The sequence below is a fragment of the Podarcis bocagei genome (genome assembly GCF_964188305.1).
Source record: "Podarcis bocagei genome assembly, chromosome: 12".
Lineage (NCBI taxonomy): Eukaryota > Metazoa > Chordata > Lepidosauria > Squamata > Lacertidae > Podarcis > Podarcis bocagei.
Window position 1 is genome coordinate 48,986,161 of NC_138137.1, and position 26,454 is coordinate 49,012,614.

Here is a 26,454-nt window from a genome sequence, read left to right on the forward strand (position 1 = left end):
TGCACTGCTCTGGTTCGCCAGAAGCGGCTTAGTCATGCTGGCCACATGACCCAGAAGCTGTATGCCGGCTCCCTCGGCCAATAAAGCGAGATGACCACCGCAACCCCAGAGTCATCCACGACTGGACCTAGTGGTCAGGGGTCCCTTTACCCTTTACCTATAAGGAGGTAAAACCAGTGTATTCCTACTTAGTTCCTTTCTGACTAACCACTTGTGTAAAGAGGTTCCTTCTTGAGTTGTCAGAAAGGAACTAAGCAGAAAGACACTGGTTCTATCTCCAAGTGAGTTGGAATTCTGTTCTAGCATTTCCTCATTGCCTTTGTACTGGTGCTGTCTTTTCTAGCCCCAGTCTCTAGCCTGTTGTCATACTCACATCAAGGTGAGTGTAGGGAATAAAATTCTTTTGAGTATATTTGGCTTGTGCCTCACTCACCTGGGCAAGGAGCACATACTCAAATCTTGCAAGTATTGCCAGAAATGAAAAAAAAAACACCAAAAACAAAAAACAAAAACAAAAAGCTTGCTGGCTTCATACAAAGCATTTCTAAGCTATTGAGAACTACCTCAATTGTCTCTTTACTTGCTTGCTTCCTATTCCCATCTCTTGGTGAGCTTGTTATTCTTCCCATTTGGGACTCCGTAGAACCCACAAACAAAAGTTACCTTCCTGTTAACTGTCCTTCAAGTGGCTATCCTGTGGATAAACACAGCCATTCTTCAACCTTGTGAGTTCTTTTATATTTTGTTAAAAGCTGCCCAGAGTGGCTGGGGCAACCCATCAGATGGGTAGGGTACAAGTAATATAATATTATTTCTGTTTTGTGAGGAACTGACTTTATGGGAGAGAAAAGCTCTCTTCAGGGATTAGGATGATGGTTCTGTAATGTGACTGCCTGCAATGTGGAACAATGGGAATGACTCATGAAGAGCAATTGCAGCAGGGAGGTTTATTGTATGTTTTAGAACCCTGTTCTAAAAATAGGAATGGTGATGAGATGGAGCTCGCATGTATTTACATCCGACTCTAGTGAAACGCATGAAATGACCCCCTAGGTTGCTTACAGATTTGAGGGTTTGAGCCTTTCTTCCCAGTTTCAGTGCTTACTCCTTGGCAGGAATTGAAACCTCTCTCCCGCTTGGGAGTCTGTGAGGGACAAGATTGAACATGGTGGCCTAGTTGCTACTGCTACCACACTTGCAATGTCCTCTGCCTACAGTCTCTGGTTTCGAGAAACTGGATGAAAGGGGTGTTTTAATTAAGGCCTGGTAAATCCTTCCCCCATAAATCTGACATCTCTTCCACCCCTTTCCCGATTATGGGAAAATACGCTGTATCCAATACTATAAAAGCCCATCCCACTCTGAATTGCCAGAAGGCCAGTGACAGCAATCTTTGGTTATTGACATAAACATATGCACAAAGGAAAAACTTGTGTGGCAGCTCTTGCTGAAAATGGCAAGTAATTCATATATATACTTGAAATACATTAATATTTCTATAATACACATTCAACTAAGGCCTACTCAAAGTGGACCCATTAAAATTAATGGACTTAAATTTCAATGGGTCTGTTCCAAGGAATATGGCCAGCATTGGATACAACCCAATGCCTTTTTTTAGTTACCTTGAACAATTATATTAAAACATTAGTTAAGTATTTTCTTCTGATAATGGGAGCGGCATAAAGGACATATGGGTCTTTCTCCCAAGGAGAAGTCTTCAAATGCTTGAACACAAGTACTATGAAACATGTGTGAACAGGAGAGCAGAACGGTCTTGCTGGAGCATGATGGGTAGCTGGCTTGGGCAATTCCGTCCTGCAGGTGAGTGGGGTAGATGAGCGGCATAATGCAAATTGGGCAGTCAACTATGTCTTGCCGGAATGCCTGAAACAAAGAAAATGGTAAGCATAGAAAATACTGAACTGGCTTAATAGCAACACGTTGTATTCATACACAAAAAAGTCCAAAAGAACGTTGGGGGGGGGGGAATGGCTTTGGAATCATCATTTTTGCAACAGTTCTTAAGCTGATAGAACAGTTGAAACTGGAATTATACTAACTACACCAACTTTTGCAGCACTAAAGTCTGTCAGTCATTTCTGGTCAAATAAAAAAATACTCAAAATGTTTCACTGATGAAAGATGGAGAAAATATTTAAATGTAGGAAAGAGTTCTAGTGGGTTTGTAGGGTAGGGCAATATCTGGTTTTCAACATCACGATACAGCATCAGCTAAATATCATGATAAAATGTAAGGAAATAGATTTAATAAAAATAAATAAACTGCCATAGAATATATTTAATATATTTTCAACTTATTTAAGAGTAGTTTAAGTGATTTACTAGTCAAGTTGCATCTGCTTCCCCACTCAGAGGTCTAAGTGGAATCCATGCATGCATAAGCCCAACTTCGATGTTCCTGGGAGTAAGTGTCAATGAATTCAGTAGGGCTTGCTTGTGAGCAGACACTCATTTGCTTGCATTGCTTACAGACACACTCCCCATCATTCTCACATAGTACCCAACCTCCCATTTCAGCATAAGGCAGGCAGCTAAATCTTCTCCCCTCCATCCCCCTCCACAGAAGGGCTCCCCCAAAACCCCCATACTACCAATCTCTCCCTTTTTATTAAAGAGAGGGAGGGAGGGCAAGCAAGCAAAGACTGTCTCCTTTAAATCAATTTTTAAAATCTTCCTTTTTAATATGGAGGAAAGCTATTTAGGGGAAACCAACAACATAAACACCACCAGAAAATAAAAATGAAAACTCTACCCCCTCTTTTTTTTCCACCAGTGGGGGGTGAGTGTGAGGGAAGAAAGAAGAGATTTCCAGTTCTTTTTTTACATTCTGTCTACTTTGCTGCTGAATCTTTGATTGTCTAGCCTGGGGGGGGGGTGTTCCTCCTGGACTGTTAGCAGGCTCTGCATAATTAGCAGACCTCTTGGGCGAGAGCAGGAAGTTAGGCTTAAAGAGTTGGTTTGTGTGTTTGCAAGGGGTTACCAACAGCCAGCCACTCTCCTTATTTCTCAGTGAGGTTGAGTGAGAACAAAGCAGAGAGAGATGGTGTGGAAGATACTGGTTAAGCTTAAAGAGTTCGCTGGTTTGTGTGAGGGGTTTGGAGGGAGTGAAGAGTGAGAGAGCAAACAAAGCAGGAGAGCTGATGCCTGCAAAGTTATCAGCTGAACTACCCTCTGCGTAGCTGTCAAGTCTCCACCTTTTGTTCTCGGTATATTGCCTTGTTGAAACACTTATCACGATGTCATTTCAATACCAGTATTTGAGATGGCAATTTATTGCACAGCAATAGTGGGTTGTGACTATTAAGAATGGGTAAAGAATCTCTGGCCCACAAGCCTAATTTCTGCATTTATAAAAGTATTTATAAATACTCTTGAAAGACCTGCATTGGCTCCCAGTACGTTTCCGAGCACAATTCAAAGTGTTGGTACTGACCTTTAAAGCCCTAAACGGCCTCGGTCCAGTATACCTGAAGGAGCGTCTCCACCCCCATCAGTCTGCCCGGACGCTGAGGTCCAGCGCCGAGGGCCTTCTGGCGGTTCCCTCATTGCGAGAAGCAAAGCTACAGGGAACCAGGCAGAGGGCTTTCTCGGTAGTGGCGCCCGCCCTGTGGAACGCCCTTCCAGCAGATGTCAAAGCGATAAACAACTACCTGACATTCAGGAGACATCTTAAGGCAGCCCTGTTCAGGGAAGTTTTTAACGTGTGATATTTTACTGTATTTTTGGTTTTTATGGAAGCCGCCCAGAGTGGCTGGGGAGGCCCAGCCAGATGGGCGGGGTATAAATAATAAATTATTATTATTATTATTATTATTATTATTATTATTATTATTATTATTATTATTATTATTATTATTATTATTATTTCTGTACCATCATATAAAATATCACCGTGGTGCTCAACTATAAAATATAAAACACATTTAAAAACAATCCTTAAAGTGACTTGCTAATCAAATTAATCAGCTGCAAATACCTGTAGGCATAATAAGGTCTAAAGTCACAAGCAACGATACCTGTCGAATCTCTGCTGGAAAGTGTGCCATAGCATGGTAGCAGTGACACAAAATACCTAATTTTTAGCAGAGACTGGTTGGGCCTCTGAAACATGGACAGCAACTACCGCATTGGCCTGAATATAAGCCTCACCCCCCCCCCCAAATTCTGACCATGAAAAGTTAAAATGTGGCTTAAATTCACAACCTTACAAAAATTGGCTTTTATGATATCACTGCTGAAATATACGGTAAAACGGAACAGGTGTGAGTGCCCACAGAATTTTAAGGGAGCAGCTTATATTTGGGTATTCTCTCCTCCTCCCCGATTTTTAAAGGTGTGGCTTATATTCGGGTGCAGCTTATATTCAGGCCAATACGGTAACTGCTCCTCGAGATGCTCTCTCTGATCAAGCTGGGGTATAAGGGTTCAAGAGGTCCATAAGGTACGTTCATGCCTCTGAATTTGGCCCATTCTGAGCGCACATACTTATCTGTCAACTGACTCAATATGATCACAGAGATCTCTTTATTTCCAAGTTATGGTGCGAAGCACTACAACTCTTAAAATCGGAGATTAGCCTGAACTTGTTCCTGGCGTGAAATCTGAATTGCCTGATCATATGATGTAAGATGGATAGCTCTCTCAAAAATGGCCCATGGATGGTGGGGGAGTTCTGATCAAGCCCTGGCACTGAAAAATGGTTCCCTGAACTTGCTCAATGGGTTAGGATCACTAAGATGCCAACAATGAACAGGATGAAGGGTTAATGCAGCAAATCAGGTAACTACGCTTTGTGCTGGACAGGTGGTAGAACTCTAAGGTAGATTATGTTAAAGCTTCAAGGACGAGTTGGCACTGGCAACCACCAATAGCTGGCTTTGCTGTCTGAACAGGGCACACTGATAATTCTGTGTGCAGCGGTGTATAGTGGAAGCAGTTTTGGACTTGGATCAGAAAAAGTAGTCCACCACTTTGTTCAATTCCTAAGCTCGCAGGTAATGATGCAGAAGTAGCCCAGCCAGCCAATCCTCCCTCATGGGAGTAGCACATGCACATCACTGGAAAAGGGAGGACAAATAATAGGTCCAAAAAAGGCTGCTACCAGTCAATTAACACAAAGCACAGGAGGCAGAGTCAGTCTTTTAGCTAGATTGAGGCAATATACATTTTTGTCTCTGAAACCAACCTGAATCTGTATCTTTTCCCATTCAACTTCATCTATGCCTGGGCCCAGCTTCTTGTCTAGCTGCTGAAACACGTTTTGACTTTCAGCTACATTAGAATCAATCTCGGAGAAGAGTTCGTCTATGCGGGTATCATATGAATTCAATAATCGTTGGCAGATCTCTGAAAACTGAACGGTAAGACACAGATTTTACTCCCATTGTAATAGGTTGCAAGCAGATTTGAAGAGTATATGAGGCATCAGTGCCAGGGTTGCCTCCATTGCAGGGAGTTAAGAGACACCCTTATGGCTTAAATAAGGAATCCTATTCCCAATGCACATTACTAGCTTTGTATCTGCTTCTCACCCAGAATGTGAGGCCACAATCCAGAAGGTGCTCTCCAACAGGATTAGGACCCTTTGCCTGTTTTCTGCCTAAAACTGCCCCTGGCTATTTGACAGTGAATGAAGCTTCCTAAATATTTTTATTTACCGTATTTTTTGCACCATAACACTCACTTTTTTCCTCCTAGAAAGTAAGGGGAAATGTCTGTGCGTGTTATGGAGGGAATGCCTACGGGTGGCATGCCTACGGATTTTCCTCCTCTAAAAACTACGTGCGTGTTATGGTCGGGTGCGTGTTATAGAGCGAAAAATACGGTATTTATTTTATTTATTCAATTTCTATACTGCCCTTCATCTGAGGATCATAGGGCAGTTTTCTTCCTGTCACTAAGACCAAAGTCAGTGTTTGCAATTAATCTATTTTTATTTATGAAACATCCCAAAGTGTTCAGCAATAAAAACATTTAAGAAAACAATTTCAAATGTGATACTGATGAAAAATCTATAGTTAAAAGACTTGTTGAAAAAGGAAGATCTTCAACAGACACCAAAAATATAAATTTGTAATGTAAAATAAAATTTGGGGGATCCTAATGTTTTCCTTTCTGGACTGAATAGAGCGTTCCCACGTCTCCTTCACCCCAGCACTTCCCCTCCTGGGGGTTTGGGAACTTTTGGGAATGGTTTGTGATATGGTGTTGTGAGCTGGAAACAGAAGGAGAGGTGGCAGAAACCACCCCTTTCACTTTACATGAATGGACAAGCAACTTAGGATCCAAGCAGTTACATGTTTTCTTCAAAGGAAAGGTAGTTAATGAATGAATAAAAGGAAAATATTCTGTTAAAAAACCGGGATATCTTTATTTCCCAGAAAAGCTGTTTGGAAAAGAATGCTATATTTAAGAAATTAATTTTGTATCTACTTCGTGACCTCTCTGCCCTTTAACTTGAACAACATGACAAAGTGGAGGCCTTCTAAATATTTTTATCAATATGTAAAGCACCATCAGTCACAAGTTTTAGGCAACGCCCAAGAACAAGATTAAATTAAAGATGCACACAAAAGCATTGAGGTGAACTTTGTCCACCCAAGGGGAACCCTTTTAAAGCAATCCATCTTTATGTCAGCAAATTGCTTACTAATGTGTTGACTTTAAAGTAAAATGAAAAGACTGGAATTTACAGCATATCAATGAATCAGTTGATAAGCTTTTACTGGTTTAAAATCCTCATAGCCTTGCTGCCTGGAGCCACATCAAGTTAGCAACAGAATGTTTGCCATCTCTATGTGATAAAGGAAGTCAAATGGCTAAACAAACTCATGGACCATTATGCTGTTTGGTGAGATTTAAATTAAAATCTTTGGGAAGAAGTCACATGGTGGGGAAGGAGGATACTAGAACAAGCTGCACTGTTTTACAAATAATATACCTAGCTTCTTAAACAATTGTCTGCATTTTTAGCTAAGTTTAAGATAATGCAATGCATTTGAAAAGATTTAATTACAGCAATAAAATATCTTACTTCAATTAGATGACATATACAAGCAGAGTTCTAGATAAGGATCAAAGAAATTCACTACCAAGCACATTGAATTCTAGGCAACACTTCACTCTGTGTATACATTGGTGTTAAAAATTAGCATAGCTTGGTTGCAGTAACCTTTTGCAACCCCTTTGATGTTTATTAGTAAAATCTTGAATGGATTAATAAAAAGGCTACTGTGCCACAGTCAGACAAATAAAATACATTCTACTTAGCAGTGACATTTTAAACACAAGGTCTAACTGTAGAATTTCTTTACCAGTACAATACCTGATCCTTCTTTTGTGTGTTACTGCCAAAGGAAGTCAATATATACTTTAATACATTTTACTCAGCCATCTTTTTGTAGCATTTTTAACTGAACTGTGTGGTTCTTTAACTTTTGAAAAGGTAAGACTTCCATGTTAAAATGCTTTTTTGCAATCTAGAAACACCAGTTTTGGAGGATCACAGGGTGACATTACAATCTTATGCATGTTTACTCAAAACTAAGGCCTGCAAGGATTGACTTCTAGGTAAATGTGCAGAGGACTGCAGACTAAGTGCCTTAAGAAACTGATATTTACAGTGCAATCCTATATGTTTACTCAGAATTAAGCCCCACTGATTTGGATGGGACTTACTTCTCATGTAAGTGTATTGGATAGCTTTGAACCTACAGTGATTAATAGCGTGCAGAATCAGCCATAACTTTCACTTGCTAGTAAAATACTACAGTGTTTTTTGTATACCGTATTTTTCGGACTATTGGACGCACCGGTCCATAGGACGCACCTAGATTTGGGGGGGGAAATAGAGGCAAAAAAAAATTTATCCCCCCCCCCCGCCAGGCGCGGGGCTGGGGCGGGGAAGCCCGAGCTTCCCCCTCCCCCAGAACGGGACCCAGAGCCATGCCGAAGCTGCGCGCAACTTTGGCATCGCTCTGGGAACTTGCGGGGCTGGGGGAGGAGGAAGCCTTCCGCCAGCCTCCAAACCATGTCGGGAGACAGCGGGATGGCGCGCTGCGCCTCTCCCGCTGTCCCCCGAGCTTGTGGGGCTGGCGGTGAGGCTCTCCTGAAGCCTGGAGGTTGTGGGGCTGGTGGGGGGGAGAAGCAGGCTTGCTTCTCCCTCCCCCAGCCTCCAGATCAGGTCGGGGGAAAGCGGGATGGCGGAGCGCCGCCATCCCGCTATCCCCCGACCTGATCTGGAGGTTGTGGGGATGGTGGGGGGGAGAAGCAGGCTTGCTTCTCCCTCCCCCAGCCTCCAGATCAGGTCGGGGAAAAGCGGGATGGCGGAGCCCCGCCATCCCGCTTTCCCCCGACCTGATCTGGAGGTTGTGGGGATGGTGGGGGGGAGAAGCAGGCTTGCTTCTCCCTCCCCCAGCCTCCAGATCAGGTCGGGGAAAAGCGGGATGGCGGAGCGCCGCCATCCCGCTTTTCCCCGACCTGATCTGGAGGTTGTGGGGCTTGCTTCTCCCTCCCCCAGCCTCCAGATCAGGTCGGGGAAAAGCGGGATGGCGGAGCGCCGCCATCCCGCTTTCCCCCGACCTGATCTGGAGGTTGTGGGGATGGTGGGGGGGGAGAAGCAGGCTTGCTTCTCCCTCCCCCAGCCTCCAGATCAGGTCGGGGAAAAGCGGGATGGCGGAGCGCCGCCATCCCGCTTTTCCCCGACCTGATCTGGAGGTTGTGGGGCTTGCTTCTCCCTCCCCCAGCCTCCAGATCAGGTCGGGGAAAAGCGGGATGGCGGAGCGCCGCCATCCCGCTTTCCCCCGACCTGATCTGGAGGTTGTGGGGATGGTGGGGGGGAGAAGCAGGCTTGCTTCTCCCTCCCCCAGCCTCCAGATCAGGTCGGGGAAAAGCGGGATGGCGGAGCGCCGCCATCCCGCTTTTCCCCGACCTGATCTGGAGGTTGTGGGGCTTGCTTCTCCCTCCCCCAGCCTCCAGATCAGGTCGGGGAAAAGCGGGATGGCGGAGCGCCGCCATCCCGCTTTTCCCCGACCTGATCTGGAGGTTGTGGGGATGGTGGGGGGGAGAAGCAGGCTTGCTTCTCCCCCCGCCAGCCTCCAGATCAGGTCGGGGAATAGCGGGGTGGCGGCTCTGCGCCTCCCCGCTGTCCCCAGCTTTTGGGTGCAGGCTGCTGCCCGCAAGCCTTGCGAGCCCGCGGGACATACCGCGGGGCTTGCAAGACTTGGGATAGCTTCCTGAAGCCTGGAGAGCGAGAGGGGTCGGTGCGCACGGACCTCTCTCGCTCTCCAGGCTTCAGCAAAAGCCTGCATTCGCACCATAGGACGCACACACATTTCCCCTTCATTTTTGGAGGGGAAAAAGTGCGTCCTATAGTGCGAAAAATACGGTATATCTAATGGAAATCTGTGTGCATCTTCCTGGGTGCTTGAATTATAAATGATAAAACATATGAATAAACCAAGTTTCTCTTTAACTATGAAAGCCATCCTGTTGTTTCTGCAGGGTATGTTTTTTATCTTCGAAGTTGCTGAATCTATCAGTAGGTACTTGTAGATAAGTAATGTGAGCAACACAGATGATGCTGATAAGGACACATGCTCTTGATTTGTGTCATTCTTTTGGTCCTGCATGAATGTATCCAACAATGGCAAAATAATAATAATAATAATAATAATAATAATAATAATAATAATAATAATAATAATAATTTATTTGTACCCCGCCCATCTGGGCTTCCCCAGCCACTCTAGGCGGCTTCCAAAAATATATATTAAAATCCTCTAATACATCAAACATTAAAAGCTTCCCTAAACAGGGCTGCCTTTAGATGTCTTCTAAAAGTCTGGTAGTTGTTGTTCTCTTTGAAATCTGGTGGGAGGGCGTTCCACAGGGAGGGCGCCACTACCGAGAAGGCCCTCTGCCTGGTTCCCTGTAACTTGGCTTCTCACAGTGAGGGAACCGCCAGAAGGCCCTCGGCGCTGGACCTCAGTGTCCGGGTAGAACGATGGGGGTGGAGATGCTCCTTTAGGTATACTGGACCGAGGCCGTTTAGGGCTTTAAAGGTCAACACCAATACTTTGAATTGTGCTTGGAAACGTACTGGGAGCCAATGTAGGTATTTTAAGACCGGTGTTATGTGGTCTCGGCGGCCGCTCCCAGTCACCAGTCTAGCTGCCGCATTCTATATTAGTTGTAGTTTCCGGGTCACCTTCAAAGGTAGCCCCACGTAGAGCGCATTGAAGTAGTCCAAGCGGGAGATAACCAGAGCATGCACCACTCTGGCAAGACAGTCCGCAGGCAGATAGGGTCTCAGCCTGCGTACCAGATGGAGCTGGTAAACAGCTGCCCTGGACACAGATTTAACCTGTGCCTCCATGGACAGCTGCGAGTCCAAAATGACTCCCAGGCTGCGCACCTGGTCCTTCAGGGGCACAGTTACCCCATTCAGGACCATCATGATTTCATGGAACAGATTAAGTGGTAAGGAACTGGGAGGGGCTGGTTGGCAGGAGGCAGTACCTGTGTTTAAATTATTGTATCTTTGCATAAGTAGCTGATATATGAACAAGTCTTGTGTCCCCAAATACAGCCACTTCACTCCTCCACTTTTGTGAGCAAGCAAACATACCAGGAAGTCATCAGTTAATTATTGTTTCTCTATCCATGTTCTATATCACTTTCAAATCAGAAAACTACAGTTAACTGCTTTGGAAAAAGCCAAAATATGAAGCCAACTTCAAAATGCAGCTTGATATCCTAGCTTGCTCTAAAGCCATTAACTATAGATTTTCTGACAGAAAGGAAAATATAATTTACCAATGACTTTCTGGTATGCTTGCTTGTTGACACAAAGAGAGAAGAGCATAAGGGGGCACAAGGCTTGTTCATAGCTTTGAGACATATTGTATAGTGGAAAGGGGGGTTCAAATCCCTTAAATATATAAATATTAAATGTATTAATAATATATAAAGAGCTAAGTTTATTACACCAATTGTCCATGTGACCATTATATCCATACCTAACTGGATAAAGTTCATACTGGTGCAAGCAGCTATGGCCCTATATTTTTCCATCCTTATATTTTTCAGGACCAAGTTGAATGCCTATGAGACCTTGAAGTGTACACATATTAAAAAGTATATTTCACGTGAACAACGAGGCTGGATAACTGTGAAAAGTAGTGTGGAATCTCTGATTCAAAAGTGGAGGGCAGTACATGATTAGGAACAATGGTTTTCCATAAGGAGAACTGAATGTGAATGTGTTATTTTCTGCAGACAAGGATGACTGGTTATTACTACCTATCTGTCCATCAAACCTAGCAAATTGAATGGATGGAGCAAACTGAGTTGCAGGTGTTTCTTACCCCACTCCTGGCATAGCATTAAGTCCATGAGAAAAGAACTGCTCAAGGACAGTGTGTAGACCACATTGAGGGTATAAAATACTGTCCTGCATTCTGGTCCTTTTAATAAGACTAGGTATTGGAGCAGGCCTTCTCCCCCCCCCCCCCGGGGCTCATGGATCAACTGCAGTTCCTTCCATGGCTATTTGCAACTTCCTGAGAACTTCCTGGCAATGCAGAGAGAGGAGGAAGAATGTGTACTAGGACTGAGGAAAAACTAGAGACTAAGAAAAACGAATTAAAGAGTTAACAATTACAATGTAACACCGTTAATATAATGATGCTGCCTCTTATATACAAGTCATCTGAGTGGTTTTAGTAGTGTGCCCCTGTGTTAGAAAGAAGCAACAAGGGTATGGCAACTAAGGAAGAGTTGGTACGGTTGATCAGATTTTTTAAAATAATGAAAACAGAAGAAAATCTGTAGAAGGAAAAGGCAAAGTTTACTTTATGGAGGGTCTGAGGGGCCTGAACACCTATTGCCGTGTTTTTGTTGAAATCAATATGAAGGTTTCCTTGTATGTGAGCTGTGTAGTTCAGTATTTCTCAGCCAGGAGGCATCCCATCTCCAGGGGCGTATGAAGATATTCTGTGTGTGGGTGTATTTCCCAAAAAATATGTACAATATAAGTAAAAAACTGAACATCATGCAATTTCCATCCATTTGAACATTAAAATAAAATAATTAGGGAAGTTGGGTTTGAAGTTAGTGGTAGGATTTCTGTATTAGCTAAAATGGGGCATCAGTTAAAACAGGCTGAGAAGCACTGCTCTAGATCATGACCAGCGACTATGATTATGCAAGCTGCGGCTCAGCCAACTCTTCTTTATATTTAGATTTCTACTTTTAATTCCATAAGTGCATATTTTCAAGTTGTACAGATTGCATTTTAAGATTAAGACTGAAGCTTGATTAACATGTTATGTTTTGATGTGATAAAGTCACCTTGAGGTGATTTCCCCATATGAGTTTTGAGAGGCAAATATATTGTTTAAATATGCCCTCACATGGTGAGAGCTAGTAATTACTGTGACACAGTAAAGCATTGAAGCAATTTTTTTAACTAGGTGTGGGAAGATTCAAACCACGCATCTTAGATTGTAACTGATGTAGTAAAGTCAACTCAGAGTGATTTTGCTGCATTGAAAAGCAACATGATTGAAGCTGAAAGGTCAGAAAGACAGAGAGCATGATGGGTGGGAGGACATGGCTTCTTATTGTCATAATCATTATTTCCTTTTGTTACAATATACATATGCTCTTAATATCTGCAACTACTTTGTGTCTCTTACACTGGAATGACTGCTGTTGTTATTCTACATAGAAGCGATATCCATAAAAATAGATAATATGTGAATGATTTTTGGGAACTGAATCATATCATTAGAAGGGCACTGAATATGGTTTATGTATCAAACATGACTTGGTCTAACAATTAATCCTTTGAGAATATAATAAGAAAATTACCCAAAACTACAAAGTGTAAGATTCCCGCAGAACTAAGAATAACTATTTTAAATCATTTGAAAAACATTTTTGTTTTCAGCTATTGAAGTATGAAAGGCATTTGAAATTATTCCACATGGTAGTGTCCCCAACATCTGTGTAGTGGACTGCTACACAAAGTGGAAACCTTTCTTCTCACTATCCCAGTTAAAAGTCTAAACTAAAGATGAGATTAAATCAGAAGCACTGTAGCTATCCAGCTCTTCCACCATGTACTATATAGGAGAAAAAACAAAAGAACACCTACCTGCAAGTTTGACTAAACATAAAATGCATGCAGAAGAGAATCTCCAGGAAAAACCCAGAGTCATTATATACTTTTTAAACATTATCAAGGTGTATTAGGTTTCTGCTGTATAAAGTATTAACTTATAAATAAATGCTGGACTTGTTTTGTTTTTATAGCACTATAATTTGAGGTTGAGGAATCTGGGGAACATTGTGAAGAATTAAAAAATGCTACACATACCTTTTCTTCAAAGAATTTTTTTCTTAATTTGGCATCTTTTGGAGGAACTGTTTTTCTTAGCTTTTTATACCATTTCCTAACAATATGCCCCCGCCAAAAAGCTTGAATTCTGTAGCAAGAAAAGATACAGATTAAAACACCCAGAATGAAGGCTAGAAATAGGGCTTTGCGAGCTTTGGTGGCTCCTATCTTGGGACTAACAAATAGGATGAAAAAAGAGCTCATTTCTGTCAGTGGTGGCTACTTTAGAGGAATGGCTCTCTATTAAATGGAGCCAAAACTGCTAAGCAAATTTATGTGGCCACCATGCATCCAGAATGCATTTGCACCACTTATTGTTTTTCGTCTTCCACCACTACTAGAACAAGACAGGCTCTCCTACAGCAACAAAACATAACCCTTGACTGCGAGCTCCTGACTAGACACTTCCATTTTTTACTATTTCACACCAATTACTGCTACTACAAGTTAGAAAGATTTTCTATAAGTAGAAAATTATGGTCTTTCTTTTATCTTTAAAATCTTGCTAGCAGGTCATTTGGTTTCGCATACATCTACCATCAAAAGCAGTGGTATCCAAACTTTTTTCAAAGAGGGCCAGATTTGATGAAGTGAAGGGCCGTGGGGGCCGACCAAAGTTGTTGCGCTTTTTTTAGGGTTGAAGTTGTTGAGCTTTTTAAATTTCTAGTAGTTTCGTAGTAACTACTGTTCCACTGCACCAGTAGAGGCACTTGCATGAACCACATGATGGTCTGGAATGAGCCTGGAATATGATCACACATTTTCTGAGCAAAATCAACCTTAACTTAGTATCTGCCTCAAAGTGAAAATTTGCATAGAAGCTTTGCATCTCTGCTTAAATAAGAGATGATTAAATTGTAAAAATTAAATGTTAACCATTAAAATGTAAATAAAAAAGGTTAAAGTATCATTATCTAGCTTTGGTATACACCCATTGCACCCATCACTGTGTAGTGTCTTCTGTGTATGCAGATCTTCCAATAAATGTTTCTCAGTGAAAACAGTTTTGTCATTTGCCAGTCATCCTTACCTTGTAGCACACTTTATTTTAAATAGGCGTGCTCCATCATGAATTACTCGGGTCTGATACTGGATCTTTCTACACATTGGACAGGTCTTTTTACCTGCAAATCTTTCAAAAGCTTTCAGGCATGCCTAGAAAAATAACATTCAGTTTTACCTTTAAATCTGCTTGAAATGTGTTTCCCTCACCACCCCACCATCTTTATACATATGAGTTTGTGGGTACAATTTATGCAAAGCTTGCACAGGAACTAGCAGCAGGGGACAGTGAATGTACATGATGCTAAAATTCTGGAAATGTGTTATTTCAAAGTAATGGAATTGGAATGCGGAGAGGAGTTTCTACAATTCCTGATCTGTTTCTGTTCTTCCTATACTTCCATGTTGTCTAGGCACTTTTTGCCATCCTTATTAGAGCACTACTCAGACTGCCAATTCCATAATAATAAACAGTGTTGGCTCTTTAAAGAGGAATATCAGAATATTAATAAAATAATATATGTAATAAAATAACTATGAAGCAGCTAGAGTAAATAAAGAGCCATGCATAGTTAAATGTTGCAAATTGTTTATTCTTATACACAGTTAAATCTTGCTCATTGTTGATTCTGATACACTTAAATGGAATGCAACACTAGGTCCACTGACATAACTAGAACCTCAAGAGTGCATAACTACATGCAATTGTGGTACGTTTGCCTTTATATATATGAATGATAACATTTCACAATAAGATAAAGGACACTGATCCATCTCGCATGTAAAGCTAAGCCAAACCATGGCTTAGTGTGCTCTCTTGGAGATCACAATTACTTTGTTCATTCTTCAATCCTACCATGGAGAACTAAGCCATGGTTTAATTCAGCACATCATCTGAACCTGGGCAAGCTATGAACCAAGATAGGTTCATGATTTACAACATGCCATTGTTGTGCTGAGGAGACAAATCATGAGTCTGGGTTTGGGCAACACACTAGGTTGAACTGCAGCTAAGCTTACAGCAGCAGCAGCAGCAGGAACAGAGGAGGAGCAAAACAGCCAGAATCTTCTCTCCAGGAGTTCATGTATTCCTGCTAAACCATGGCTTGGCTTAGTGTTACAAGAAAGAGCAACTATCTCAAAACAGTTTATCCTCAAATTATTTCAACTTGTGAATCTTAGAAACAAAAGCCTGACTTCAACACTTTAAATTCACATTAGTTCTACAATGTACAAGACTGTTTTGATGCACATTTCACTTTTAATAAACGTAGGGTTTACTTACTTTGTGAAACACATGAGAACATGACAGCAGCACCTGTTAGGAGAGAATAAAAACATATTGTGAAACCTAAAAATTCAAAAAATATATACTACTCTTGGTATAACTAGTGAAAATTGCTAATGGCATGTCAGATAAATAGCTTTCATTGAAGAAATATAATATTTAGGGCTCAATCACAATTTGTAATTCTTTATCTAGCAAAATTTACATTAACCATTTGGGGGAATTGGCTAGAATAACAATCTGCAACTTCAGATCAAGAACAAAAAGTTGCAGTAACTACTTTGAAAAATTGTTTCCTAACCTATATTGGCTTTCCCTTTCTTAAAAGCGTGATTCTACCTTAGTACAATCAAAATTCCTAAAAATGATCATGAACTCTGCTCAGGAAATGGTGTGGTGGTGATAATAATGATAAAAACTTATTATTATTATTATTATTATTGACTATAATAAATAAACTTAAGGATCTTCTTCTAAAGTTTTTCAACTCCTGTGGCCTGCTTCTCTCCCCCCCTCCCGGTTTACAAAAATGGTGCAACTTTGAGCTATTTCACAAGGCCTAGACTTGAGTAATTTATAGTAGCTACACAAGGTACTCTGTATTAAAAAGCATGTTCCAGCTCTTTGTTGACAGAAGACTTCTTGGGGAAGAGGAATTCAATGATTGCTCAGGAGTAGCAAACTATTCCATTCTCTCAGAAACGTGGGGAAGTGATCCAACTTTTCCTATGCCCAACTTCAGCATACATTCTATCAACACACATTGATACAAAAAGACCCTGTGCAGTGGCAAAATGATATAATTTAAGTTTTGCTATCCTCTCCCAGTGCTTTGACTGTGATTCCAGTCCATATTTCAACATATTCATAGGATAGCTGACTTAATGCTAAGACAGACAAAATACCTGTGGCTGAAGTGCAAATTCTTCTCTGCATATGGCGCAAGGTTGAACTGAATCTCCTTGTTTTATGGATCGTTGTTTCACATGCTCCCATTCCTCAATGGTTAGTGGCATGGCAGGAGGTTCCACCAACCCAAGTTGCTGAGCTATAGACACAAAGTCCAAAATATGGCAATGACATTGACACACATTAAAGCTTTTTCCTCATGGAAGCTTTCCTCCTTCTGTGTACACAAACATACATCCATATACCATGCCAGCACAGGTTTGAAAATAGTGGCTTCGATGAAAGTAACAGAATAATAGGCAATCAGTGAATTAAACTTTATTTGTCCCTTTTAAAAATGTAATTCTGTTGGACAGCGTTCTTTCAGACAGTGTGCAGGCTGGCTTTAGTCCCACAAGAAACCACCCAAAATTAATGCTTTGTGCATGTGCACATATTAAATTTATTACTAATCTGAATATTAAAATCTACATTTAAATGAAAAATTAATTGATCTGTTTTATGAACCCTTAAGTCTCACTTATTCAGAGTGGCAGATGTGCCATCTGAAAGCAGCACTATAGTTTTTTTCAGGCAAGCAAAACCTCTGACAACTCTTCAACTGAAGTTACTGAGAGAGTATGTGCAGTGCAGGGCGCCAACAAACAAAATCCTGAACCAAAAATAGATGGCCAGAACATCTTAGTTTGTAGACTTCAGATCCCATCCCTGTATGTATATTTGTATTTACCTACAATAGCACGGAAACCATTCCATGTTATGACTCACAGAAAGTGCATTGAACAATTAAACAAATGCAGACTGATCAACTGACTGTAAATTTCTTGGAACTTGGAGGCTTATTTGTTTGAACCAGCAGAAGGTGTGATTCACCCTTCCACCTAGTATCTTGGTCATCAAGCCAGTTCAATGAAGTGTTCTTTGAAAGCAGTTATTAATCCTTTTTGCAGTTCTGAAAGATGTAGCAGGTTTTAATGTTTCTGAGAAATCCTTTGTCATATATGAATTGACTTTCCTCGTATATTGCACAATAGCGGCAGCAAGCCCAGTTTGGGCCTATACAGTATGACTGCGCCAGAGATTTGTGTGCATGTCCAATCTTTATCCCTCCCAATTCTGATGGCTTTTTATTTGCATGGGCATTTGCTATGCAGCTTAAAGGTGGGGTGCAAGTGCTTTAAATACACAAACAAATGTAAGATGCTTTTTTAAAAATGCAGTTGAGATATTAGCAGAAAGAAAGCTGCAGAAGAGGTCCAAGATGTAGGATGATGTACGGAAACCAAGATCTTAACAATTTTTGGCAGGGTTGAACTATGAAGTCCCTTTGCCCAGAGAGTTATGTGATTGCATACCTACATATCTTAATGAGCTTCCAGTTGCAGACTTCTAAACATACCTGTAAGTATCTAATGTGCTTGCAGGATTAGAGTGTTAAACCTCTGGAAATGCTTGAGTCACATTTTTTAAGTGCCGGGGGAAGGGATTGAAAGGGAAAGAAAGGCTAAATGCTTTTCTATTATTGGGTTAATAAGAGTGTGCTAGAAACTTTAGGAGTCAGGAAAGTGTAGACATTTGAGCTGGGCAGGCCTTCCTGATTGCCAGATAATATAACATGTTATCTCATGGCAATATTATGTGTTGCCTGTGCAACTCCTGTTTCCTGAGGCAGGATTCTAAGCTTCTGCATCCATGTGTTTTTATTATGAGACACGTCTGCTTCTTGATTTGAAGTGTTTAACTACAGGCATTATTCATGGGTTTGCCCTAAAATCATTATGAAAACATAACTTGTAAAGTTTTGAGCAAGGGGTAGATAAAGGTTAAGTAAAAGTTTTATGCCCAGACTAGTAACTGCCTTTTGAAAAAGCAATAGTTGCCCAAGTGCTTATCCCACCTGCAGTAATAATGCAACTCTAGATGGTGCTAATACAGTTTAATTGCACTGTATTTTCAGTTCACTGATATAAAGAACTCTCTTTCAAAAAGTTATTTATTCTGGAAGGATTGTCTTTTGCTATTCTTTATCACAGTGGCAATTTACATATATGGGTGAGGAGGAAACAATACATTCTTTTAAAGACATTGCCCCTTAACCCAAAGCCAGAGCTACTATTTTAAAGGATGAAGTCACACAGTATATTATGCATGCAAGTAAGTAAGTAAGTCCTAGCCTTCGTGAGATACTTCTTGGTGTTAGAAAACATAATGAGTGAACACAATTATCAAAGATATAGTCAGCACCTTATGCGGTTTCCCCCCTCAACCACTGTAATTTATTACATTTCAACTGAAGGTAATCATAGCCATATCAATTCACAGATTAGGTTTTCACATCCTTACCAATTATTTTTTTTTTTACTCTAAGTCTTGAAATGAATTAGCCTTGGTCTTTAAAAGTTTCCTTCTACTTATCATATTTAGAACCTCCATGTTCAGAGACAGTATTTTCTCTGAATAGTAGATGCTTAGGCAAACCAGGTCAGGCTATATTTGTGCCCTGCTCCTAAGCTTCCAAACAGTGCAGACTACATGGGTCTACTTGTAAGGACAAGTAGGACTCTTCTTCTGCTTTGTTGCAATATGGAAAAAAAATACTTATTATAATTTAATTAATATTCTTTCAAATAACACATTGTAACATAATTTACCTAACGTGAGAGGCTGAGGACAAGGATCAAGAACATACTCCTTTTCTGGATCTTCATTTTTTTGTTGGTGCCTGCTTGTTTTCTTTAGTCCAGTATCAACTACTGCTCTGACTGTCTCCTTCTTCACAGGTTTGTATGAATTCTTTTTACTCTGTGTCTTTGACTTAAAAGGATCTGCTAATGAAAGATTCTGCACCTGAAGATTATGTAAAATGTGATCTTGTAATGCCACGGCGGTAAGTGCTACAGAGTCTCGTTTGGAGGAACTCCCCTAAATAAAGTTTCATAATTATTATTATAAATTACTTCTGTATGTGTACGTTATGTACTGCATATTAAACAACAAAAGAAATTCAGCCCTTAGCCAATGATGGTTTTTCACTTGACAGAGGCTTTATACTCTTACAACTCCCATGCTTGAAGTCTTACTAATATACAATTACCATAATATGAAACATAAGATTGATGTTTGACACATCCTAACTTTTACTTATATAAAGGCAAAAGAAATCTTTGATTTATCATTTATATTAAATAAAATAGCAGCAATTTTTAAACTTTTAATTACTGAACCCATAATTATTATGTGCAATAAACTCATTATGAACTATAAAAGTTTGACATGCCTAAACATATTTTGTTTCGATGTAATTAAAAACCAAACCTTAGGCTACTCTTGCCTTCCAAAGCAACTACACATTAAAAAACCCCATGTCAGTAGATAATATTCTACATACATCAAATGGGCCTATTTATAATACCTTATTGTAAAAGTTACAATTTTTAGCATGTTTTACAACCATACAATTCATGCACCTTGCTATACTTTGTTTGCATCATGGAACTGGAGGCAATGATGATTTCGTTATCTTCAGTATGGAAGGATGCTTCACTGATCTAAACATTTGATAGAACAGACTGTCAAAACTGTGTCCTAAAACAACAAATACAAACACTAGAGAAGTAATTGGAATGATAACCCAAAATATAATGTGTATGTAGCACAATGGCACATGTTGAAGTTGCTCTATGAGACAGGTGGGGCCAGTCTATTATGCCATGAGTCAGTTTCAGCATCACAGCTGAATGCTATAAAACAGGCATGCCTATTTCTGGTGACATATGTGGTGGACAAAAAGTATTCAGAATATATCTGGAAGAGCTGACCTCTCAAAGACTTAAGTGAGCTCTTATAAAATACATTTCTCAGTTCTTCAATTGTTCCAACAGTTTCCATGTCACAGGTTTAACGTTATTTTTCATTGTTGCTTGGCCATCCTAGATGGTTGACCAAAACCTGAAGCAAGCTGCTTTCTTCTAAAATGTTTCAAATAGTCTACATTTTCTATTCCATAAAAAACAATTTATTAACTTAAGATTTCCTTTTGACTTCTTCTTTAATAATATTCAAAGCATGACTGACTAGATGAGCTACTAGTTCCTTTATTCTTCCACAATATAAAAAGCTTCTTTCTCGGTCATCTTCTGTTTCTAATTGTCTCCCAGTACTACCTCTACACTCACTTATGGTATCTTATTAATCAGAAACCTTGGCCTGCCCATTTGCTAATCTTTGCTGTAACCAAAAATCTTACTTTTTTTTTTTTGCAAATTATCTGTAAATATGCACCACATTACTATCTTAAGGATATAATTCCAAGCATAGTTACTTGAAGTAATTATTACTTTAAATCAACAGGACGTGCGCCAAAGCATGGACAGGACTGAGCAGCAACATTTAATTAGACAAAATCTAGTAAAAGATAATTGCAACTAAATCCCTTTGAAAGCAACGGGATGTGAGTTTGTTGTAACTAAGCTAAGCATCATTTCTTTTAGGGGGACTTCGGAACAGACTGTTAGTGGATTGTGTGATTGTGTCCATTGTGGTTTTCCCTCTACTGGCACCCAACACCCCATAACACTGTGCTTTATTTATGATTCCTACTTTGATCACCCCCCTCCACTTCTCTTTATATACAACCTCTTAATCGTATGTACACATAAGATGCATTAACAAGAATTCAATTTTATCCTGATTTTTTAAAAGCTCAAGTACAATGCAGCTCTCCTCCAACTGTCACTAAACTGACCAACAAAAATATTGTCTGGCAGGTAACTAGTATTGCATTGTGCACCTGCCAGACTGGCTGGGCCAGGCTATGTTAAGATGAATGCTGGGAAGCCAATGGCCTTCTAAATATTGGTGTACTTTCACTCCCACTATCCTCACTCTAAAAGGCCTATAGTCAGGGAAAATGAGAATTGTAGTCCACAACATCTGTAGGGCAATAGGTTTCCGAGCTGTGCTCTATACTACGTCTACCTGTTCATATTTTTCATCACAGCCCTTTAATCTACATCTTCCTACTAAGCCTAAATAAGGACATCTGAAATGGATGTGTAATCTTCCTTTGCTATCTCCCTCTTCTATAGCAAACTTTGGAATACAGTATGTAACTTCCTTGGTGCAGGGGACTCTTCATTTTACTATGATACCAAATAAAAGTTTGATTTGCTTTTTATAAAACTGATACTTTCTCTGGGTTTCTCACTTGGATACCATAATGCCAGAAGGTTTTGCACACTCCTCCTAACTTTTCCATCTTTTAAAAATTTAAAATTAAATTTAAATGTTTTTACTCACTGATCCCATCGGTCCCCGGCTCTAATACTGTGGTGCTAAAAGGTTTTTTGTTTTTTTAAAACCCAGTCCTCTAGAATCTCTCCATTTAAAAAAAGGTCACTGTGATGCCCATCTGTGTTGTGAACTGTAGCTCTAAATTTGTCCTTTTCAAAATAAATCAAGAATTGGCCCTGTGAATTTTGACACACAGCCTCTGGAGTGCTGACCATGGGTGCAAAAGGTTATCCACCCCTGGTTTAACAGCTGGTTGTTTTAAATCAGGGCTCCCTCTGGTTGTTGTTAGAATTCAACGCCAACCAACTTTCAAAAAATAATGTTTTTACTGATCATTCTCACAGGTCCCTTGCTGTGATTCCAAAACGTGAGTCTCACCCCTGATTTGTTATCTTGTCATTTTTAATCAGGGATCTCTCTAGGTGTAGTTGGACACCACCTCAGCTAATGGCGAGGGGAGTTGCAATGCCCTTATAAAATGTGTTTTTTGGGGAGGGGGGGGCTAAACTAGCTTGGTTTTTATTTTTATTATGTATTTTGTGGTTTTATATCTTGATTTTATTCTGTGAACTGCCCCAAGACCCACAGGTAAAGGGTGGTATATAAATTCAATAAATAAAAATAGAGGGCTACATATTTTCACATCCCAATTTAAAATTATTGTAAAGCACTCTGAGCACAAATCGCATAGCATAAATGAAACAGAAAAACTTTACAAAGAGTCCAGTGGTGTCATAGGAGCAAACTCCTAGGGGTCGAGGGCCCTTTGCCCCCCCCCATAAATTGAGGGGCCCCTCCCCTTCCAAAGTTGATGGGCATTGCCTTTCGAATGGTTTGTCCATGCATCGTGTCAAGTGATCGAATATGCAGGGCAGGGCTTAACTGCCCCCCCGCAATACTGTATTTTATTCAAGTTGGCACCCCTGAGCTGTTAGTTAAGAGCATGGGTAGGCAAACTAAGGCCCAGGGGCCGAATCCAGCCAAACTGCCTTCTTGATCCGGCCCAGGGTCAGTCCAGCAATCAGCATGTTTTTACATGAGTAGAATGTGTCCTTTTATTTAAAATGCATCTCTGGGTTATTTATGGGGCATAGGAATTTGTTCATCCCCCCCCCCCTTCAAAATATAGTCCGGCACCCCACAAGGTCTGAGGGACAGTGGACCGGCCCCCTGCTGAAAAAGTTTGCTGACCCCTGGTTAAGAGTGTCCAATCAGGGCAAGGGAGACTGTTTCAAACTTCCACCATCGGCCAAGCAGCTCACTGATGGTGACCAATCTGCCGAAATTACCTCACAGGCTTTTCTAGGATAGTGGGGAAAGAGGACGACGTGCGCTGCTTGAGGCATCTTGGAAGAAAGGCGAGACGTTGGTTTTATTTCATTTAACGAATTTTTACCCCGCTCTTCAGAAAAGGGTGGAGGGAAGGCTCCAGAGCAGCTTACAAACGGCTAAAGAGAAGTCCCTGCCCTCAGACTTTTGCTACATAAAAGGGAAAAGGGTTAAGAGGGAGGAGGAAACCAGAAAACTCTTGGATATGAATGATGTAATAAACAGATTAACAGTAGTTGCCCCCGCTCCAGATTTCCCCCCTCAGCTTGCCTGCCTCCCGCGACGTTTCTCTCCCTCGCCCCTCCAACACACCGACCTGGTCAACCGCTCTTTCCCCCCCCCCCTCAGGCTCGGCCACGCGCCGGTTGCTAAGCGACCAGGCTCGCCCAAACAGATAGTGTGCCCGCGCGCGCGCGCGCGCCCACCGGCGACGGAGACGGTTGAGCGCGAGCGAGAGAGATTCGTTGTGATTGGAGGTTTCAGCGCGCGCGCGAGAGAGAGATAGAGACTGAACGAACGTCTGCGGCGCGCGGGAGAAGACGCGAAGCGGCGAGGAAGAGGGAAGGCGCAGGCGCGTACGCACCTCTGGCGGTGGGCGGCTCAGGTGGATCCGGCGCGTGGTTTACAGTGAACGCTGCTGCTGCTGCTAATTTTGTGAGGAGAGCGCAGTTGAACGTGTTTCGCTTGGAGACCCCTCATTCTCCTAGTTAGGAGTAGCCAGTAGTGAGCACCTGCTTTGTAGACGCTCCCTATTTCTGTTTCCTCAGGTTTTTAAAAGTTACCAAAGTAAACATTTTAAGGAACATAGGAATCTGCCTTATACTGAGGCTTGTATGCACGCGCATCCCTCCAGGACCACGTGGAGAGTCTTTGTTTTTGCTATGTAGTTTACCCACAGTCGAGAGGTATAACATATTTTTTTTTGCCCCTGAAAAGCGCTTCTTGGAAAACTGATTTCATTCCGAAAATAAAACCTCATTGCAGACTGATTCTGTGTTATTCTGCAGTGGGTCCTCTCGAAAGTCTACACTGACTGGCTGTGACATCCTTCAGGGTTTTCAACTGGGGTCTCTTGGTCCCCTGCCATAGAGTTATGGTGCGTAAAGGTAAAGGGACCATTAGGTCCAGTCGTGACCGACTCTGGGGTTGCGGCGCTCATCTCGCTTTATTGGCCGAGGGAGCCGGTGTACAGCTTCTGGGTCACGTGGCCAGCATGACTAAGCCGCTTCTGGTGAACCAGAGCAGCGCACGGAAAAGCCATTTACCTTCCCGCCAGAGTGGTACCTATTTATCTACGGTACTTGCACTTTGACATGCTTTCGAACTGCTAGGTTGGCAGGAGCAGGGACTGAGCAACAGGAGCTCACCCCGTTACGGAGATTCAAACCGCCAACCTTCTGATCGGCAAGGCCTAGGCTCTGTGGTTTAACCCACAGTGCCACCTGCATCCCGGCACTTAAGACAATTTAATTTTACTCTATTTGATTAGGTTGTTCCCTGTGATAATTTGTATGCATTATATTTTCATTATTACTATTTAAAATTGTACTTTTGCTTTCTTACTATTTTGTTACTTGCCATGAGTACATAGGTTTATGTTGAAAGTATGGGATATAAATTCAAATCAAACCTTGGTTGCTGCAGTAAGTGACCTGTGCCAAGGAAACAAAAAGCACACAAAGCACGTTATCCAAATGTGTATAGCGGTGTGAAAGAGAATAAAAATACAGTAACCAAAAGAGAGCATCACACTGGCTATCCCTGCTTTATATTCTTCCCTGCTCATGTACACAATCCCATATATCATTAGTGTGAAGATGTGCCCGTCATATGTTCACTGGATCAAAGGGAGAGTTGGGTTGTGCTTGCAGGCCACACCCTTTGATACTCCTGGCTTGAGCGGCATGCCTGTGACAACTGAGCGTAGACATGCAACCCTGCTAGCAGACAGATTAGCAGTGTGGCCAGCAATACAACAAGAGGGCCATGGCTGCAATATTGGTATACATGTTGCAGATGGAACTTCAAAGCAGGGTTATTATGAAACTGTTATTTGCCTTATTCCAGGCTTCCTCAAACTCGGCCCTCTAGATGTTTTGAGACTACAATTCCCATCATCCCTGACCACTGGTCCTGCTAGCTAGGGATCCTGGAGGGCCGAGTTTGAGGAAGCCTGCTCAGCGGCGTAGCGTGAGTTGTCAGCACCCGGGGCAACGCAAGTAATTTGCGCCCCCTAACCCGGGGCAAGGCAAGTAATTTGCGCCCCCCCAACCCCTAACCTGCGAGTTGCCGCTGGCGCTGCCGCGCAAACAACACTGCTTGCCCGGAGGAGGATGGAGGCAGAAGCAGCCGCCGCCTGTGGCTGGGCCGAGGGGATGGCGGCGGCGGCAGGGTGCAGAGGCTGCCCGTGCCCGGCCAGGCGTCGGTGGCGGCGTCGGCGCTGCTGCAGCGGCTGCTCCTCCTGCGAGCAGTGAGCGGAGCGCAGCCACAGCGACGGCGGGGGGCGCGCGCGGTAGGGCGCAAGGCTGGCGGTGGCGGCGGGGAGCCCGGCGGAGGAAGGAACTTGTCCCTTCCCTCTGGACTCGCGCCCCCCCCCAGATGTTGCGCCCGGTGCGGTCGGCACCCCTGGCACCCCCCACGCTACGCCACTGAGCCTGCTATTCCTTTATGATTATGGAAATGTGTACAGATCAGCCTCTATTGAAATGAATGAGGAGCAGGAACAGTGTGTCTTGTTTTGCTGTTGGAGGTGTCTTGTTTTGCTGTTGGAGGCCCTGCTGTTGTTGCCATGCCTCCCAGCTTCAGCCATACTGTTTCTGTCACTGGTGGAGAAGCATTGCCGATTGCTGGTGAGATCTCACCGATTTCCAGGACAATCTTGTGCACTCCGCAAGATCTCATGCAATTCAGCAAGATGTTGTGCTGATGCCAGTGCAACTTCACCACCCACAGGGGTACCGACTCAGGATGTGCTGGCCCTGATGAGAAGCTTGACCCTGCAGGAATTATGTGCACATCAGGGTTCTGGGTCACATTCATGAGTATAAGCTATGTTTTCATTGCACTGCTCCCAACTGCACTATTTTGCAGTTCAATATCTAGCTTAGTGTAGGTATTCAAATAAGGCCTGATGTTATTTTAAACTGTGTTCAGGCTACTACTAACCAACCATTGTTGCAATATTTAGGTCAAATAAAATTGAGTCCAA

General features: G+C 42.1%; 1 protein-coding gene across 2 annotated transcripts; it reads right to left on the bottom strand.

Moving 5' to 3' along the window:
- Positions 1-1,444: 1,444 nt before the first annotated feature.
- RNF32 (ring finger protein 32) lies at positions 1,445-23,668 on the bottom strand. 2 transcript variants are annotated; one of them, XM_081163850.1, is made up of 9 exons: positions 23,517-23,668; positions 20,093-20,173; positions 19,277-19,547; positions 16,622-16,764; positions 15,714-15,746; positions 14,457-14,581; positions 13,406-13,514; positions 5,210-5,377; positions 1,445-1,887 (listed from the first exon to the last, which is right to left on the bottom strand). In XM_081163850.1, exons 2-9 carry the CDS (start codon positions 20,114-20,116, stop codon positions 1,648-1,650), a joined length of 1,113 nt encoding a protein of 370 aa, XP_081019976.1. In that variant the 5' UTR covers positions 20,117-20,173; positions 23,517-23,668; the 3' UTR covers positions 1,445-1,647. The 2 variants fall into 2 exon arrangements, with proteins under 2 accessions (XP_081019976.1, XP_081019975.1); XM_081163849.1 differs by having other exon boundaries at positions 23,563-23,650.
- Between the last annotated feature and the right edge of the window lie 2,786 nt (positions 23,669-26,454).

What these genes read in the sequence shown, in the direction of transcription:
- RNF32 (XM_081163850.1), bottom strand. Translation starts at nt 20,116, where the DNA reads ATGATGCAAACAAAGTATAGCAAG. An exon ending in GTTCTCATGTGTTTCACAAA is followed by an intron (nt 14,582 to 15,713) that starts GTAAGTAAACCC and finishes TTATTTTTCTAG; the next exon opens with GCATGCCTGAAAGCTTTTGA. An exon ending in AAAATAAAGTGTGCTACAAG is followed by an intron (nt 13,515 to 14,456) that starts GTAAGGATGACT and finishes TTCTTGCTACAG; the next exon opens with AATTCAAGCTTTTTGGCGGG.